The sequence below is a fragment of the Mercenaria mercenaria genome, chromosome 11 (assembly GCF_021730395.1).
Source record: "Mercenaria mercenaria strain notata chromosome 11, MADL_Memer_1, whole genome shotgun sequence".
NCBI classification, from domain to species: Eukaryota; Metazoa; Mollusca; class Bivalvia; order Venerida; family Veneridae; genus Mercenaria; species Mercenaria mercenaria.
In genome coordinates this window covers 59,215,447-59,233,633 of record NC_069371.1, presented here as the reverse complement: position 1 = coordinate 59,233,633, position 18,187 = coordinate 59,215,447, and the positions used below count along the sequence as shown (strand labels likewise).

General features: G+C 34.8%; 1 protein-coding gene across 4 annotated transcripts in view; it reads left to right on the top strand.

Annotated features, from left to right (window-relative positions):
- Positions 1–958: 958 nt before the first annotated feature.
- Positions 959–18,187, top strand: part of LOC123531432 (uncharacterized) — a 38,952-nt gene continuing 21,723 nt past the window's right edge. Inside the window, exons 1-10 of one of the 4 annotated variants that reach the window (XR_008366066.1) lie at positions 959–1,186; positions 2,675–2,868; positions 7,751–7,940; positions 9,164–9,370; positions 9,980–10,228; positions 11,821–12,030; positions 13,541–13,616; positions 14,070–14,212; positions 14,926–15,180; positions 17,478–17,639. Coding sequence is in view for 3 of the 4 variants with exons in the window: in XM_053517515.1 (XP_053373490.1) it covers positions 1,129–1,186; positions 2,675–2,868; positions 7,751–7,940; positions 9,164–9,370; positions 9,980–10,228; positions 11,821–12,030; positions 13,541–13,616; positions 14,070–14,212; positions 14,926–15,180; positions 17,478–17,639 (1,744 nt within the window). In the remaining variant the exon portion in view is untranslated. Of the gene's footprint in view, positions 1,187–2,601; positions 2,869–7,750; positions 7,941–9,163; positions 9,371–9,979; positions 10,229–11,820; positions 12,031–13,540; positions 13,617–14,069; positions 14,213–14,925; positions 15,181–17,477; positions 17,640–18,187 lie in introns of all 4 variants that reach the window. The other 3 variants (XM_053517515.1, XM_053517514.1, XM_053517516.1) reach the window with 3 other exon arrangements.

Below are 18,187 nucleotides of genomic sequence, written 5' to 3'. Positions count from 1 at the left end.
AAGTGATACAATTATTATACAAAGGGAGGGAATGAGCAGACTGAGACTTGAAATTCTGTTCCCCTGTACAACAAAATATTTACTTTCATTGCCGGTATGATACACTTACATGGATATATTATAGCATTTTTATACATCTATCTAATTACACAACCGATTTAATTTTGAAATGGTTTTATACGACAACAAAGAAACTTTAGCATTATAAATGTCATTCCCATTAATATATAACTGTTGCAGAATTAGCTTTCAGTTCACAGAATATGTAGAATTCTGACTAAGAAAAATTACTGTTTCCTTTAATTTTTGCCCTGACTGCACATTGATTGTTCCACAAGTCGCTCAAATATTGCCAGCGTTCTAATAAATTGTATGGTCAAAATTTTGTTGAATCAGCCACGGTTTGTCTGATTTTCTGATTTACTTCGCAAAATTTAGAGTAGTAGTTGGAAAGTTTTGAATTTTTAAGACATCCTGAATAATACTAATTTATGACCAAAGCGTATAATTTGGGCCAAACCACATTTTTCGAAAATTGAAAATATTAAATTATTTCCACAAACTAACCGGAACTGTTGTAACAGTTTCGCTCAGAGCCGTAATCAGATAGTCGGTCTCTTCCATTACCGAACTTGGACGAGTGTCAGATTGGCTAGCAAATTAAAATTCAGTTATCTTTATGATTCGGTAATGGGCCATTCCCGTGATTCCATGTTGGTGTCTCATTGTCATGAAATTTTGATTTGTAGACTACTAACTTTTGTTGGCGTTGGTTAAACAATAGTTCAAAACTTACTTTTAACATATGTTCTGAAGGTATGAAAGGACAACCGAGATATTTTTATCATTTCTATTTAATTTTGTAAACCTAGGCTTTATACACATAATTTATATCAATTGAAAATATATGTATTTGTGTAATGCGATATTATTTACTCACCAGATGGGTGTAACATATAATGGATAACATGCGCAGAAACGGCTCTGTAATAAACCCGGAAACTGGCAAACTACATATAAAATGTTTGAATACGTGCATTTGTTTGCTGTTATTGTACCAGCGTGGGTGACCATTCTGAGAACATTGGATGCTTCTAAAGTTACATAAATATATATCTGTGTTCTGATATGGTATGTTCTGAAATGAGGTCTCTTCTTGTCGCGTTAGTGATCTTATTCCATATAGGTAAATACAGTTTAAGTCTTTTGTTTCATTCTTAATTCATGAAATTTGTAAAATTTTCACAGAATTTCTTGGTTCAGATTGCCTAATATACATATATAAATATGCAGCTAACTCTTTCATTGACCACACATATTTTACATTTTATATATATTTCTGAAAGAACACATCATTATTACAATCTATTTTCGTCATTATTTATGTTAATTTTATTTACTGTGTCAACCTCTCTGACTGTATTTAAATATAAAGTCTTCTCGGCAAGCAGAAAGATAAATGTTTAAAAAAAAAAAAACTAAAATGAGTTGAAAACTTTTGATTTTCCTTGAGTTATGAAGAACTGTTCGCGACCACAAGATTTGAACCATGCGCAAACTTCGCGTTACATAAATTACCATACGTTTTAAAATTATTGGCGATACACAGTTTCCTTAACAAAGCATGTGACAAATGTTTTGAGGGCTAGTCAGTTACTTTCAAGCATCCAATCATAAACTGTTTAGTATAATACTATTACATCTGAAGTATCTATTTAAACTAAAATAGTAAAGATGTAAGTCAGACAATAATTTTAAATTTCTCAGATCAATAATTCAGATTCAAATTTCAAATGGATTTGCGTGAATTCAAAATGTCACCACAATTTGCGTATTTTACTCATTGATCGAATAAAATATTATTTCAATTATGATTTAGCCGGTGGCATTACAGAAAAAAAATATTGTGCAACCCAAACATGGATCCAGTACCAGCTGGAACATCTGAGTCTGAGTCGCACATTGAATGTTGCTTTTCAACTATTGAATGGTAGTAAATGTACAACAGCATGTAAATCTAACAAGACCGCGATATTCGCATTCTGGATCATGCTGATTCGAAATACCCACTATTTGCATTTTCTCATCGTTCATACATAATTATCCCTTCGGAAATACTGGGTGAGTGCAAATTTTACACCAGAAGTCATGTGAACGTCAAATAATACGAGGGCTGTTCAAAAATAACGTAGACTATTGCTTTCAAACACCGCCTACTGTGTATAGTGTAATGTGACATGTATGTTGTAATTTGCAATCTTTGTATAATTTGGACGTATAGCTTTTGTAATTTTATACTGATAAGCGCGTATAACGTTTTAATTACCAAAGCTAAGCATATCTGGCAAAGACGAACTACTCACGGTGCACACCCTATCTGAGATGCTTTGCATAAGTGTTTATGCTATTTTCAGTGTTCTAACCAAATATCTTATTATGACTTTGGTACTGTTCATAAAATTTGATTAAATAAATTTATAAATTTAAATTCATGCAAACTGAATGAAAGCATCTCGATGAAGTCACGTCGTTGAAATGTTTTTCTTTTTTTGATCCTAGTATACACAAACAAAGTTTTTTTATCCAATACTCAAAATACAGGTTTTAAATACACAGCAGACGAATTCCTAACTGACATTGGAACACAACTTTCGTCATTCACGTACCTTTTCAGATCAGGTACGTATGGTTGATGGGGAAATGACCAACAAAACGAGTGAAGAATATATAAACAATGATGCTACAATAGACTTCATGGATTATGCACTTATGTATGGAGGTGTAAAGAAACATAGATGGATAATACAGTTTCCTGTGCACCGTTTTGTGAGGATCGCCTTTACAAACGTTTCAATGATGTTGAGTGAGGTAAGCTTTAATGATACTTTTTCTTTCTTGATAGATTACACTAAGCAGTATAAATAATAAAAACGAAATTTGAATTTTGATACCTTCAGTTACAGGAAAGTGCCTGGATGCGACCAAAATATTCGGATATTTTGTTGTATTTAAAATTTGACTTAAAAAAGGATCTTTTTACAGATTTTATTATAAGGTAGCTTAACATATTTATGACACTTTTACTTTATGTCTATCCTGTTAGAGATTAATTCCAACAACAAAAGACCCATTTTAAAACAGTGTATAGCTTCTCAAGTCATTTATTTCCAATATGTAATAATGATTTTTCAATTTGCACTTCTAAAGAATTCCAACAAAATATACAAGTGTTTGTGCAAATCTTTTGCAAATAGATTGCAATATGTCTTATATTTTACTTAGACAAAGTAATTTTATAAAATTTAAATTTATGGCGCCTTCAGTGAATATCAAACTTTTATTAATTAAGTGAACACTGCTACGTGTAAATGGTCAGGTGTTAAATCTCAAATGCATACAAATCAATTTCTTGACAAAAACTTTGATTAACCACCTTTAAGTCAAACAATACCATGTAGGAGTGTTGGCAAGTTATGTTTGACTTTGGACTTTTTCAGTATTGAAATAAAACCATTTTCCTTCTATTATTTAATATTTATTTTGGAAAAAATCAACAAATCAGACTAAATCATCTACAAGGTCCAAGGTATTTCTCCCATTTCTTATTCAAAGCAAAGATGAGAGCAGACACTGTCTTTATCATAAATTCTACAAATGAGCCGTGCCATGAGAAAACCAACATAGTGGGTATGCGACCAGCATGGATCCAGACCAGCCTGCGCATCCGCGCAGTCTGGTCAGGCTCCATGCTGTTCGCTTTTAAAGCCTGTTGGAATTGGAGAAACTGTTAGCGAACAGCATGGATCCTGACCAGACTGCGCGGATGCGCAGGCTGGTCTGGATCCATGCTGGTCGCATACCCACTATGTTGGTTTTCCCATGGCACGGCTCAAATATACATACAGAAATTTAAGAACATTTACTATGAAGAATTTATTTCGATATCACTTAATATTGCATAATTTGGTCATTTGTAAGTCGAGCGTAAGGTAAATGCATGAGATTATAGGGTTTGGTCTGGTATTTCCATGGTGCGTGATATATAGAAGATATAAGTTTGTTATTTTTGGAGTCACAACGGAGGACAGTACAGCCGGTGCAGTTGGGAAAATGTTTACACGTGAATTGTGTACACCGAAAGTACGGTCTTGTCTCCACATTACACTTCATATACAAAATTCTACACAGCAAATGCCAAATTGAACACCGTAGCCTCGTGACCAACCACATACAAGACTTCAACGGAATATACAGATACTTAATTTAAAAAAAAGACCCCGATCTTTTCGATTTCATAACTACTTTTTACTTTTTAGCTCACCTGAGCCAAAGGCTCATGGTGAGCTATTGTGACCGCTCAATGTCCGTCGTGCGGCGTGCGTCGTGTGTCCGTCAACATTTTCTAAAAAATCTTCTTCTTGAAAACCACTGGGCAGAATTACACCAAACTTCACAGGAATGATTCTTGGGTAGCCCTTTCAAAATTATTCGAAGAATTGAATTCCATAAAGAACTCTGGTTGCCATGGCAACCGAAAGGAAAATCTTTTAAAATCTTCTTGTCCAAAACCACAGGGCCTAGGGCTTTGATATCTGGTGTGTAGCATCATCTAGTGGTCCTCTACCAAAATTATTCAAATTATCCCCCATAGGGTCAAATATGGCCCCGCCCCCGGGCGCCACATGGTTTATATAGACTTATATAGGGAAAACTTTGAAAATCTTCTTGTACAAAACCACATGGCCTAGGGCTTTAATATTTGGTATGTAGCATCATCTAGTGGTCCCCTCTACCAAAATTGTTCAAATTATCCCCCTAGGGTCAAATATGGACCCGCCCCGGGGGTAACATGGTTTATATAGACTTATATAGGGAAAACTTTGAAAAACCTCATGGCCTAGGGCTTTGATATTTGGTATGTAGCATCATCTAGTGATCCTCTACCAAGATTGTTCAAATAATCCCTATAGGTCAAATATGGCCCCGCCCCGGGGGTCCCAAGTTTTACATAGACTTATATATGAAAAAAAGTTTAAAATCTTCTTGTCTGAAACCACAACACTTAGACCTTTGATATTTGGTTTGTAGCATTGTCTTATGGTCCTCAACCAAAATTGTTCAAATTGTACCCTGGGGTGAAAAGAGGCCCTGCCCTGGGGGTTCAAAGTTTTATATAGACTTACATAGGAAAAAAACTTTAAAAATCTTCTTCTCTGAAACCATACGACCTATGCTTTTGATATTTGGTATGCTGCATTGTCTAGTAGTCCTCTACCAAAATTGTTTAAATTATGCCCCTGGGTTTAAAAGAGGCCCCGCCCTGGGGTCACTTAGTTACTATGTGAGTTATATAGGAAAAAATACTTAAAAAATCATTTGATCCTATTTCCAAGACTGTTTAATAATAATTACTGGTGATCCCAAGTAATATGATGTCACTTGACTGTGACATTGACCTTCTGACCTACTATCTTGTTTTTTAAGATACAGCCTTGAAATTTTGATGACATACACAGTTTTGTACACCAATCGTAAAACTGAATATCATTGACCATGAATATGACCTACTGACTTTCTTAATATTTTATCATCAGTTTGATCTTTGAAACATGTACCTCATATTACTCAGGTGAGCGGTCCAGGGTCATCATGACCCTCTTGTTGTAATTTGTGACTTTCAAAGATATCAAGCGCTTTTGAAATTACTGGTAACTGTAAAGAATTTCTTCATTCCAAAGCCGGCGACCTGCGATATGATCAAAATTTCTCCTTGCCACTAGTGTCCATTTTATAAGTGTTTTTCGGCTGAGATGTTGAAGCAAAATAACTCCATATTTGCTGTCAGCCACATTGATGCAAACCAGTGATTGCGTTCATTTTTGTTGGTCGATCAATCGTGTGTGAATTTTTTCTATTTCCGTAATTCCAGTGTATTTTATTAACATAATTACTTTGACATTTATTTTCGGAAATTACATTATTTATACCAGTAATGCGCCTGTATTTCATTGTGGCAAAGAATTAGAATATATTTATTAAGCAAATATTGCTAAGATGAAAAACAAAGGCACACACACAAGCACATACCCAAAACTACACATTATCTCAGAACACAATTTAGGTTAGCTGTGATAACAAATAATGAAATAAGTAACAGGACAATTTGACAAAAGAAAAATCCATTTTGCGTTTTTAATGTACAAGTTTTTTTTTTTTTTTTTTTTTTTTTTTTTTACGGCCAGTTACAATGTTCTATAGCGGTTGAGAATTTCAGTGGCGTTTTCGCAAATGAATTATCCTTCCCTGGAAGTAGGATAATCGTTGAATTATTTAAGCATAGCAAGCCTATGTGACAACGCGACAAGGCGAAATAGCGAGCTTTAAATACTAAAAAATCTCGATATTCCGCGTTGTCGCCTTGTCGCCCGGGGAAAAGCGAAAAGGCGACACGCGCCAAAAGAAAAATCTCGCTTTTTCTCTTTGTCTTCATCCTGTAGCGCATGTGCACATGCACATTGTTATGAAATGTTTTGTTTAATCATATTTTATTGTTCTCTGTTTCAAAGATACACACATACATTTTTAACACATAACAAAAAACAAAAGGTTCGGGCAACGAGTTATTTCAACATCAGCATACAGTCCTTCCCATAGCAAGAATGTTATACTCTACTAAACAGATTTAATGTGAGCAAGTTACTTCAGAGAAAAAAAACAATAACAAGAAGAAAAAATGCAATAACACAAGAGAGAAAAAAAGGCATATCAAAGAATACATTTCTGTAATGGAGCTTCTATATTGTTTCTTGAAGCTGCCTCTACATCCCGACCGTACCAAAAGAAACCAATGCTTGATATAAACCCATACTTTCTTCAAGCAAATAAGCTTGCACTGCTAAATTTTTTTTACTGTTTTCTTCTTCTGTTTGTTCTTCTTTTCCAAAGAGTAATATATTTGTGTTTAAAGGATGAAATTGTCTTGTCAATTGAAATAATCGGAGTCTTTCTTCAGAGTATCTTTTACAAATAAAGAAACAATTTTCTGCATTTACTTCTCCGTTTCCACATTCACAAAAAAGCGTCATTTCGTAAGTGATTATTGTAAAGATCGTAGTAAAGGATGCTGCATTTATTTCTTAAGCAAGCATTATAAACTGCATTTACTCTTTCTCCAATAAGGAAATACTTTGATACAATGGGAGGCTTAAATAATTCTTTCAGTTTTGCTCCAATATGTTTAAGGGGGTGATTCTTTAACTGAAGGTTCTAATTCATTCCATAACTTAACTGACGATGGTGTATATATTTCGAGAATATTTCTGTACAGCGTGCTGAAGTCACAAGGTTGTCATTATTACGAAAATATATGGCACTGTTTCATTAACTTAAAGTGTGAAAAGGTCATTTTAGTAGACTGGTAGCGTTATGAGGTGCGACAGAATGTATATTTTATACAGCGCATGTGCTACAGGATGGCGACAAGGCGAGAAGGCAAATTTTTTAACGCGCCGCTGATGGCGCGTTAGAAATCTCGCTATTTCGCCTTCTCGCGTTGTGGTTTTTCGCTTGTCGTGTTCTCAATCTCGACTTTTCGCTCTAGTACCTGCGACAAAGCGAAAAGGAGACAACGCGCCAAAACCAAAAATCTCGTCTTTTCGCTTTGTCGCGGGCGACAAAGCGAAAAGACGAAGTTGGCAGATATCAGCCACCGTAACTTTTTACATTTTGTTACTCTGTTGCATTTTGACAGGATTGTAGCGACTCACTACTCATTAGTAAAGAAATCAATAGTAAGAAAGGACGACAAATAGATCACCGTTTCAATGGACGCCAATTTGTTGTTGAAACGAGCGAGAACAGGGTATACCTAACCTTTGTCCCTTGTCCTTTGCCAGAGATAGACATGCTTATTGGGTTCAGCGCAGTTATTACAAGTGAAGGTAAAATAATTTCGTTTGCTCTTAATTGTCGCCAGTAAAACTCTAAGATATTTAGCTCCCGTCCGACTGCACGCAGGTACGCTTTTATTAATATTCTTATAGCTTTAAAGCTAAACTATGATAGTCATCCACCGGTAAAGACAATAATATTGTTCTCTGTCTTGCTTTTCTGTCAGTAAAGTAGAGATCCTGTCATCAACATGAAAAGTGTGTAAGGTTAAGTGATTATCACAATACGAAAATTGTACCAAAATTGTTTTGAAAGTGTGGATTTCGTAACAACTCGTCGAGGGAAGGACGAGGACCACGGTAACAAGATTGTGGAAAAGGAACATGATAATCTACAATGACTAGACAAGTAAACGTTAGAACTCGGTAGCTTCGCGTCTCGGGGAACAGAAAAACATAAACAGAACAATCTCTTTCAGTCATACTCCTTGAAAACATCTTGCTTGCTATACTTCTTATAAACGACATCTTGCTTGCTAAACTTTTTATAAACGACATCTTGCTTGCTATACTTCTTATAAACGATATCTTGCTTGCTAAACTTTTTATAAACGACATCTTGCTTGCTAAACTTTTTATAAACGACATCTTGCTTGCTAAACTTTTTATAAACGACATCTTGCTAAGCAAAATAGATTGATCTAGTTGTTAGGATACCAACATGTATCAAGTAATAAAAATGTATCTTTTGGTAGTTTTGCACATTCGGATATGTTTTTTCTACAATATGCAACTTGATTAACATTTGATTTTTTTTTTCAAAACTTCGAAACATATCCAGCAGTTTAACAAATAAAAACACGGGGTCGTGTGCTTGATTGGTTTGCTTAGTGATTGCACAAGTTTTTCTTAATTAGAGTTTATGGGAAAATCACTGTTTTGATGATATTTTTTCTAAGTTTTAGATCATGTCACTTCTTACAGTTGTAAACCAACATATTGTCTATATAATCAAGTTAAAATGTGCTTATTTTTGACACATTTGTCCAAAAGATCGCAAATTACAAATATATTTGTCGACTTCATTTGAAATTATTTCATGTGTCATGATTTTTATTATTATGTTTCGCCTTTATTGATATAATTAGATTTAACAGCTTACTAATTAATACAATAATAGTCACCTTCTTATATATGCAGTGTAATATGTGTTCAAAAATTGTTATTTATATAATAATTAGTAACATGCATACATACATGAAATTCAATTTAAGTCGTTCCTGCTTGCCTTACGGTGAACATGGATAAGCCTTGGGGAGATGGTAGGAAAGAGAGTTGTAACAAGCCAGAGATGATCCTAACATCGATGTCTATATTGAATCTACCATTTGTGGGAGTACAAGAAAAGTGGGAGATACGTGCCGGTGATCATCACAGCATTCAGTTGAACTTCATTGATTTCTATGTAATATGTCCTGAAGGTAACACATAACTATGCCCTTTAGCATTTTCAGATACTGAAACGTTACAAACGTGCAAGATTCAAAATTCTTTATTAAGTAACGTAAACAGAAACGTTTCTTGTTACATGATACTGTAATTTGCTAAACGTAACATACAAACAAACGTGACAAATAAGTACAAGGACGTGGAAAGTGAAACTACATTCAACATCTATATTAGTTATAAAAATATGCACATGTGGATGGACTGAGTACATCTCATACATTGTGGTAAATGAAACAGGAAGTGTTACGTCAAAAATAAAAAACAATCTAATAATTATCTTAAACCACTGGTAAACAAAGTTGGCTTCAAATCTTCATATAGATTGTACTCAGGTATTTGGAAAATATAACCTCATTGCAAACATACAAGACACAGTAGAGCACAAACGTCAATAACTTGTACTCGGTGGTTGGAGCAATTTTCCTCCTACATTGTCAGTGTTGCATTATGGGCACATTCATAATTACTTTTATCCTTAGTGTAAATTAATTTAATGCTTTTGAGAACGTTTCATTTACTAGTACCCTCATTTAGACAGTAGTTTGGGAGAAAGACAAATTATCAAATAATTGCAATTACAGATCCAGAAGACAAAGTGTCGAAGTTTGTTGTGGTTGATTATCCACCTGATTGTGAGAGAGAGTATTGCAGTTCCTTTGGTCCACTAGACGTTATCAGATCAGAAACTTCAACAGTTATGATAAAGTTTCGGCAAAGGCGGTCAAAAAAGAAAGGGATGGTTAGGACAGAAGGATTTCGTCTCCACTATTCATCTGTTAACCATTCTTTAGAAAATATCACCAGCACGCGAAATCCAGAATTAGATGAAGGTAACGCAACTAACATATTTCACTGAACTGTTTTCAAGATTGAAAATAAAAACGCTGATTCCTTCTTTTTAGTTGGGTTTAACGTCCGACGTAGGTCAAATGGTAATTTTTCAGCGTTTCATGGAGGAAGACCCCAGATGCCCCTCTGGGCATTATTTCATAACGGATGGGCACCTGGGTAGAACCACCGGCTTTTCGTAAGCCAGCTGGATGGCTTCCTCACATGAAGAATTCAACGCCCCGAGTGATGCACGAACCCACGTAGAATGAGGGACAATTAATTTGAAGTTAGAGGCCATGGCCATGGTGCTCCACGCTGATTCAAGATTCAAAACGCCGAAAATTACTATTGTACCAATACCAATTCTTAATTCTTAGCTCGTTAACTGACAGGTCGATGCATATAGATTGCGAGCGATACACTTGTAAGTGAATCATTGGTTTTCACAGAAGTAGTGGCGTTTTACTGATGGGGAAAAAGCAGTTTTTATTGAAATAACGACATACTCTTTTGGAATTACGAAAAATCGTATGATTTTTCTTATCAATTCTTGTCTAAAATTTGGAACGAAACTTCTCAAGTCACCTTTAAACTAAGTTCAGCTTTGTGATACGCTCGATATAAACAGTTCCTAAGCAGTTTTTTAGCATCAGAATACAAGCCGTCTAGTCATAGCTACAGATACACTAAATAACGGGGTTTCTATTTTATGTATTTAATGAACAGATTTGCAAGGGCAAGATATTTTAGATATCTTTAACCTATATTTTCGAGTAGAATAAACTTATTATGAAACTCCAAGTCGCAGTTGTGGTATGCGGGTCATTACGACCTCAATTCTCACACTGAATTCTAAAGTGCAATTATTTCATGATTCATGGTGAGAATGCTAACAAAATGTCAAGTATAGACTTTCTAAGCAATCCCAGCATGTAATTGCAATGACGTTAAGGTAATTGAAGGTAATTGTTCTGTACATGAAGCAAAATCTGACAAGAACCTGAATACTTCAGCATGTCTTTTGGGGTGTGCTTGGACTGTTTATAGTTGCTAATTATATATACTAGTAATAATCTTGCTGAGCAAATATCATTTTTGAAATTGCACCCTTTCAACAAAGAGTATGTCCTTTTGTCATATGACAGTAACCAACTAGGAGCTGAAATCATTAGTCGCATTCACTTTGTGTGTTTCAAATAGATCCATATGCGTTATTCATACTATTTTACTCATTCTTCATTCTATGAACAAAACACGAAGGGGCTGTTTTCTTGAGTTAAATATTGCTACAGCAGTTGCTAAATAACTATAATGTGAAGAAGTGAAAACATGGGACAAATAGTCCAGTCAAGAATCTGACAATAAAACTCTAATTATCCGTTATATTTCCATTGTGAAAATAAATAATATTGAAATGACATTTTATGGCAATTTTAGCTGTCATCCTATCCTGGCATTCTCATGTATAAATAGATGAATACGAATAAAAGTATTAGTTTCTTAATTTTTGTTGATGGTTTTATAGCTGATAATTAAATAATGTATGCTTTTTTCACGTTATCAAATATGTACCTGATATTTTCTTTTTCAGCTTGTTCAGAAACATTTGGAAGATGTTACAGAATATTTCATCAATCTAAACCAAAGAATTGGAAGAAAGCAAAAGAAACTTGTGAGAAGCATAATCTGTTGCTTGTATCTGTGAAATCGAGATACGAAATGCAGTATATCAACTATTTATTACGGAACTCGAGATACAAAACTAAGGCCAGATTGAAAGGAGATCCCTTGGCACACATTGGTAAACTATTATATCTAAATGTTTACAGGTAACCGTTACTGTATAACATTATATAAGCTTTGTTGAATAAAAAGTGTAAGGTCCGAAGCCTCTTAGTAATCAGCATGTCCGTTTGTCAGTCTATCCATTTGTCAGTCCGTCTGTATGTCTGTCCGTTGTATAATTTCTTTTTCATTTTAATGAAAGGAAAATCAGTATAAAATGAAAGGAAAATCAATATATAGTTATGTTCTCGACTTTGACATCCATGAATCAGTGACCACACAAGTTTTGTGTTTTTATATTTCTGTTCATTCAGGATCATGGATTCCATTCAATTTATATGTATAATGAATAATAGAATACATCTGAAGACCTTTTTGAAGCTTAGAATGCAACCAAGCAAAATAATATCATACTACTTTTGACTCAGTACAAGTAAGTTCGTGAGAGGTACTAGTACGTTCGTGAGAGGTACAAGTAAGTTCGTGAGAGGTACTGAAATGTGCAATACCCCTCAATCCCCCTATTACCGGCTTTTGTTGAATTCTGTAATAATAAAATAATTAGGGGAGGGGGTCCTCCAGGTCGTTGACTCCGAATTACTAGTCCTTCACTGATGTAGATTCAAGCTGCACTCAGTGCATGGAATTCTTCATGTGAGGAAGTCATCAAGGTGGCTTTCGGAAGGTCGGTGGTTCTACCCAGGTGCCCGCCTGTGATGAAATAATGCACGGAGAGGCACCCGGGTCTGCCTCCATCATCAAAGCTGGAAAAAACGCCATTGGACCTAAATCGTGCCACGTTAACACCCCCCACCCCCTCCCTCCCTCCACCCACACACCCACCACTTCCAAAAAAAAAATAATAAGTAAATAAAATAAACAAAATAAAATATAAATAAATAAAATTGAATATTTTAAATGATCCCAAAGGACCTGAAAATACAACAGTCACTGAGTCCACCTACGGGCCGCCACACGGCATTTAGAGAGTTCCACCAAAACCGTTGCTAGTGGGCATTGATGGTATTGCACTTTTCTCATAAACTTTCATGAACAGACTCGAACCGTGTCTTTGTTTCCAGAAAATCATTTTACAGATTTTAACAAATGAATATGTAGAAAATGTGGACAGACATACGGCGGACGTTGACGAGAGGGTGAGGATTACAAGTGCTCACTCAAAGTACTTTGTGCTCGTATCAGCTAAAACAAAACAAAGGAATCACTCTTGTCATCTCAACTTGTTTTATCTTTAAATGTATTATAAATCTTAGACTTAGCCATTTAATAGATCTTAGATTTACAATATGAAAGCTACAGTACCATACTGGAATATTTTTAAGTCAGTTGGGGCAATGCTGTATTCTAATTCTACCGTATCTATCTTTATCTTCAATAAAAACGTCTTGTGTCACTATACCATCTGATAACTCGTTAGACATCGAGAACATGCTATTTTAGCTGTTTCAAAGGATTCCTTCTAGAAGTTTTCGCAAGACATTACATTAACATCGATTTTGATTCAGGTCTGAGACGTAGCGGAAACCAAGGGAAGAAGACATACGTGTGGGAGAATGATTCCCCTGTGTTCTATTCGGCGTGGTACAACAAAGTTTTACTTATATACGAATGTTTAAACATGTTATTTGGTTCTTCAAGAATCTGATTAATTATTCCATTCACAATTAAAGTTGCTGTTTTATGATACTAGCACTTGAATATTAAATGGTACTCTGTAAAATAAAATATTTTCTCAATTTGAGACCATTTTATCAATATTTGAGACGTCAATAAGGTGATTTGATTGACCAAAAGATGTTTTCGATTTTTTGTTTCATTGTGCCTATCTGACAAAACCAACTTTTGTGCCGTAATTTGAATAATCTGAAATGAAGTATATATTCTGTTCTGTCAGTTCGGTTGTGTAGCCTAAACAAACACATGCTCTTTTTGTATTTTTAAAAAAAATCTTTAATTGTTCCAATTTTATTATTCACATTTACAGCGGTTGTTCCTCTGGAGATGTTTTTAGTTGTCCTGGTTTTATTCTTACAGGGAATATGGGTATCCTTTGGAAGGTGAAGACTGCACCGCAACAAACTTCGAACGTTTTGTTGACGATACATGGAAATCTTTGCATTGTTCTACAGCAAAGGCGTCCTATTTTGTGTGTATGTCACAAATAAAAAACAATGGAGGTAAGAGACCCCTAAAATACATAACTTCCCATCACCGCACACATACATATTCTGTTTGCTCCAACAAGCATTACATCTCTTACTATATAGGTTTGAAATAGTTCTTGCGTTCGTGGCACAGAACTCTCTGAATGTTAATGTTTGTTACAAGGGAACGTTGAAACATGCTTAAACACCAGAAATTATTGATTTAATCCATATAACTTTAAATAAACATATTCCTGTCCCGATTTCTTATCTAAGATGAATTTGCTGTCGCGGCTAAAATATAAAAATAAGTTTTTCATCAAGCTTTGAATTGTAATCTTTTTGATAAGAAATGATCTGAGAACAGTCAAGTGCTCTAACTTACGTGATTTTCGTTTTAAAGTTTTTCCTTTGTTCGACTCGGAAAGGGTGCAACGCTGAAATACACGTATGAATAAAAAAATGACAAAACTTACCTTGGGTTAAGTATAAGCGTCTCGGCCAAACCAATTAAAACATAATAAATAAAAGACAGCCATAATCCCATAATCTCATCTCATTTTACTGATGTTTCCATATTTGCACAATCGTTTTTATAAGATAGTACTTCCTACATTAAATGAATAATTAACTTTTCATTTTCTATATCTGTCAAATGAAATTGCTTTCTCTGCTAAAAAGTAAATCCTTTGTAGGCCTATCCATTCTGAAGACGAGCGTTTTTTTTTATTCGTATTCCACTGCAGTTTCTACTAGTATGAATGAAAAAGACTTCTGTGAGGACGCTATTTGGAAGAATTATTTACGCATCAATGTCACATATTCTGGAGCATTCTGTGAAAGTTCTGGCGCACATAAAGCAAAGGAGAAGGTTTCCGAAAAAATGTCACATGGGCCGAAAACTCAAACAGAATATTTCAATTACTGCCAGGACACATATTCGTCAGGAATATTCGAGTGTTATACCAAACACAATAAAAAAGAACCTTGTTTCTTACAACGTGAGTATTCGTGAAAGTTATAATTATTATAATGTATTAGCAATAATAAAGTATTATACATGAATGCTTAGGCCATACCAAATTGATTTGTTGTCGTCGGAACTACCGCAACAATGATTTCATTCCCGAGAAAAAATATCACCCGCCCGCACGTACATAAAAATCTCCGAAATTTTTTTTTCTTATTACGCGGTCCGGAATGATAACGGCAAAACAGATTTTATCGCTGTTTTAATGCATCAAAGTGATATTGATCGGAATTCATGTGTTCGTAATACATGTAGCTGATGACTCAAACTCAAAAAGTCAGGAATTATGGTGTTGTTCATCATTTGTTTTAAATCTGGAGTGTCTGTGCTAGTGCCACACATGGCCTTCGATGTGCCGGTAGGTGATGAAGTAGGCAGTTCTACGATTGTTCAATACAGTGAAAAGAACAAAGCCCGACTTGTAAGACGTGCACGGGGATTCAATTAAAAGTTTGGATTAAACATAGAAATACTGTTCAGATAAAGCTTTCAAACCATTTGTTATCAGTTGTTTAGTCCAATATGTTAGATCTAGAGCCAAAGCCGAGTGTTATCTTAAAAAAAAGTTTGTTCACAGATCCTGACCGATCCGTCATATTAATTGATTCGGGCCCAAATCTTTTTAAACGTAACTTCTTTAGTACGGCAGTCAGATATTCTGTCAAAATGCATATATTCAGTTTAAAAAAATGTTTAGCTTTTCAAATAAGTAGTGTAGATATAAAAATAATTTCTGTCTTATTTTAACCCCAATTTTCCCTGTTTGTATATTAATTGGCTGTGAATTGATTGAAAGAAAGAAACTGAAAAAAAAAACAGACCTTCCCAACTCAAAATTTCTGGGTCAATCAAAACACAACAAATAGCACTTTTAAGAGTGGCCATATTGGGATCATTCTTTGTCCGTCTGTTATCATTTTTGACTGAATTGAACCTCTACCACAAAAACTTAAGCTAGCCTGATCTGTTAAGAAATTATTCCAATGGGATTCGAGCAATGTCGAAGCATTTGTGTGCCTAACTCCGTTTGGTCTCATTGGTCAAGTGATTTTTTACTTTCCCTTCACCTCTACCGTTTGGAGTTTCACTAGGGGCACAAAGTTGCTCATGTGTCGAAGCCATCTAACTGGGAAGAAGATATGTTATTCCACTCGGGTGCCCGTTTTGTCTCAAATATTCCTCATCCTCTGCCGTTAAATGGGCACGCCTTCAGATTAATGTAGAACAATCAAAATTAAAAATAAGACACTCATCCCTTAGTAATTATAAATACAAAATAAAAACAAAGTAATTCAGTGAGTTTTGGCAAGAATTTATTTGCAAAATCATTCATGTAGTCTTTAAAACATATAGAAAAGCTATGTACTGTGTTACTCACACTGTAAATGATTGATTTCTGTGTTATCCTTAAAGAAATGTTAATTTCATGTATAATCATAACCGCCTCCTCTAGGGTCCAAGCTGTGGAAAAAATACCCACTCGCTCCATGTAAAATCTACCCGCCTCTGAAAAAAATCAAAATTGAGAAGAAAAAAAATTTCGCTCGCTCGCTCCCATTTTTTTGAAAATTTTCCGAAGAACTATTAATCAATTTGGTATGGCCTTAACATGCATGATGAAACAACAATGAAAATCCGCTAACGCTCTTAATAGTGCAGCCACCTAAACGCAGCATTTAATATGAAAATTTTTCGATAATGTTTATTGTATAACCTTATTTAATCACAACAGTGAGTAATTTCTAATTATTTTGCTGATCTGGACATTCCATCATCAATTCTAATTATATTATGTACTACGTCTTACATCTGAGTTTAAAATGAAACGAGCCGTGCCATGAGAAAACCAACATAGTGGCTTTGCGACCAGCATGGATCCAGACCAGCCTGCGCATCCGCGCAGTCTGGTCAGGATCCATGCTGTTCGCTAACAGTTTCTCTAATTGCAATAGGCTTTGAAAGCGAACAGCATGGATCCTGACCAGACTGCGTGGATGCGCAGGCTGGTCTGGATCCATGCTGGTCGCAAAGCCACTATGTTGGTTTTCTCATGGCGCGGCTCAAACAAACCAAGGCTAATTAGATGACTGGTAGCATATACATATCTTTATAGCGAAATAGGTTAATCAGCTACTTTTTCGACGAGGGGTTTAAGATCATAACTTTGTCAATATCTTTCTTTGCTTGTTTTACACCTACTTTTACACACATTTGAAATGTTATGTGTTTTGTATACCGTATATTTTTGTAACTTCTTGCATACTTAAGTCACTTCGCCACAAGAACAAGCTGATGGCAGATACCGGGCCATTGATAGCCGTACATTTCAGTGTGAGGATGGTGAAGAAATACTATGGTTTAACAAATGTGACGGATCGTTTGACTGTTTAGATTTTTCGGACGAAACTTTGTGCTTCAATACTTTGAGAAGTATGTAGAAAATTACAAATTATGTTTTTTGTTGGTTGACACATTAATGAACTGAACTGTGTATTGAGACTGACTAAACATCTCGTCAATATTCAGCTAAAGATGGTCATTTTCACCTACGAGCAATGTCAATGTGTGCTTAAATCTTAAATGCAAAAATGTAGATGCGTTCAAGCATAGTTGTGTTCATTTAATTTAATGCGTTTCATAAAGCATTACCATTTGAATAAAACTTATCAATCTGAATTTATCTAATATGTTAGTTTTTATTATTATTATTCGCTCATATGTTCAAAATTGATATAATGAGCAACTCTGACAATTTTATTAAATTATGTCTTTCTGATCATCTCTAGTAAAACGTATGTTTTAAAATACCACAAAACGTACTAAAATACTTCTGGATAATGTGATAATAACATTCTATACATTAACAATTGCATAGTCCCTAAGAAGATTTCATCTGATAGCAATATTGACTTTTAAACTAGCAGTCACAAAGCAATATGTATATATTTATGATTCATCCTATTCTATTACTCATGATT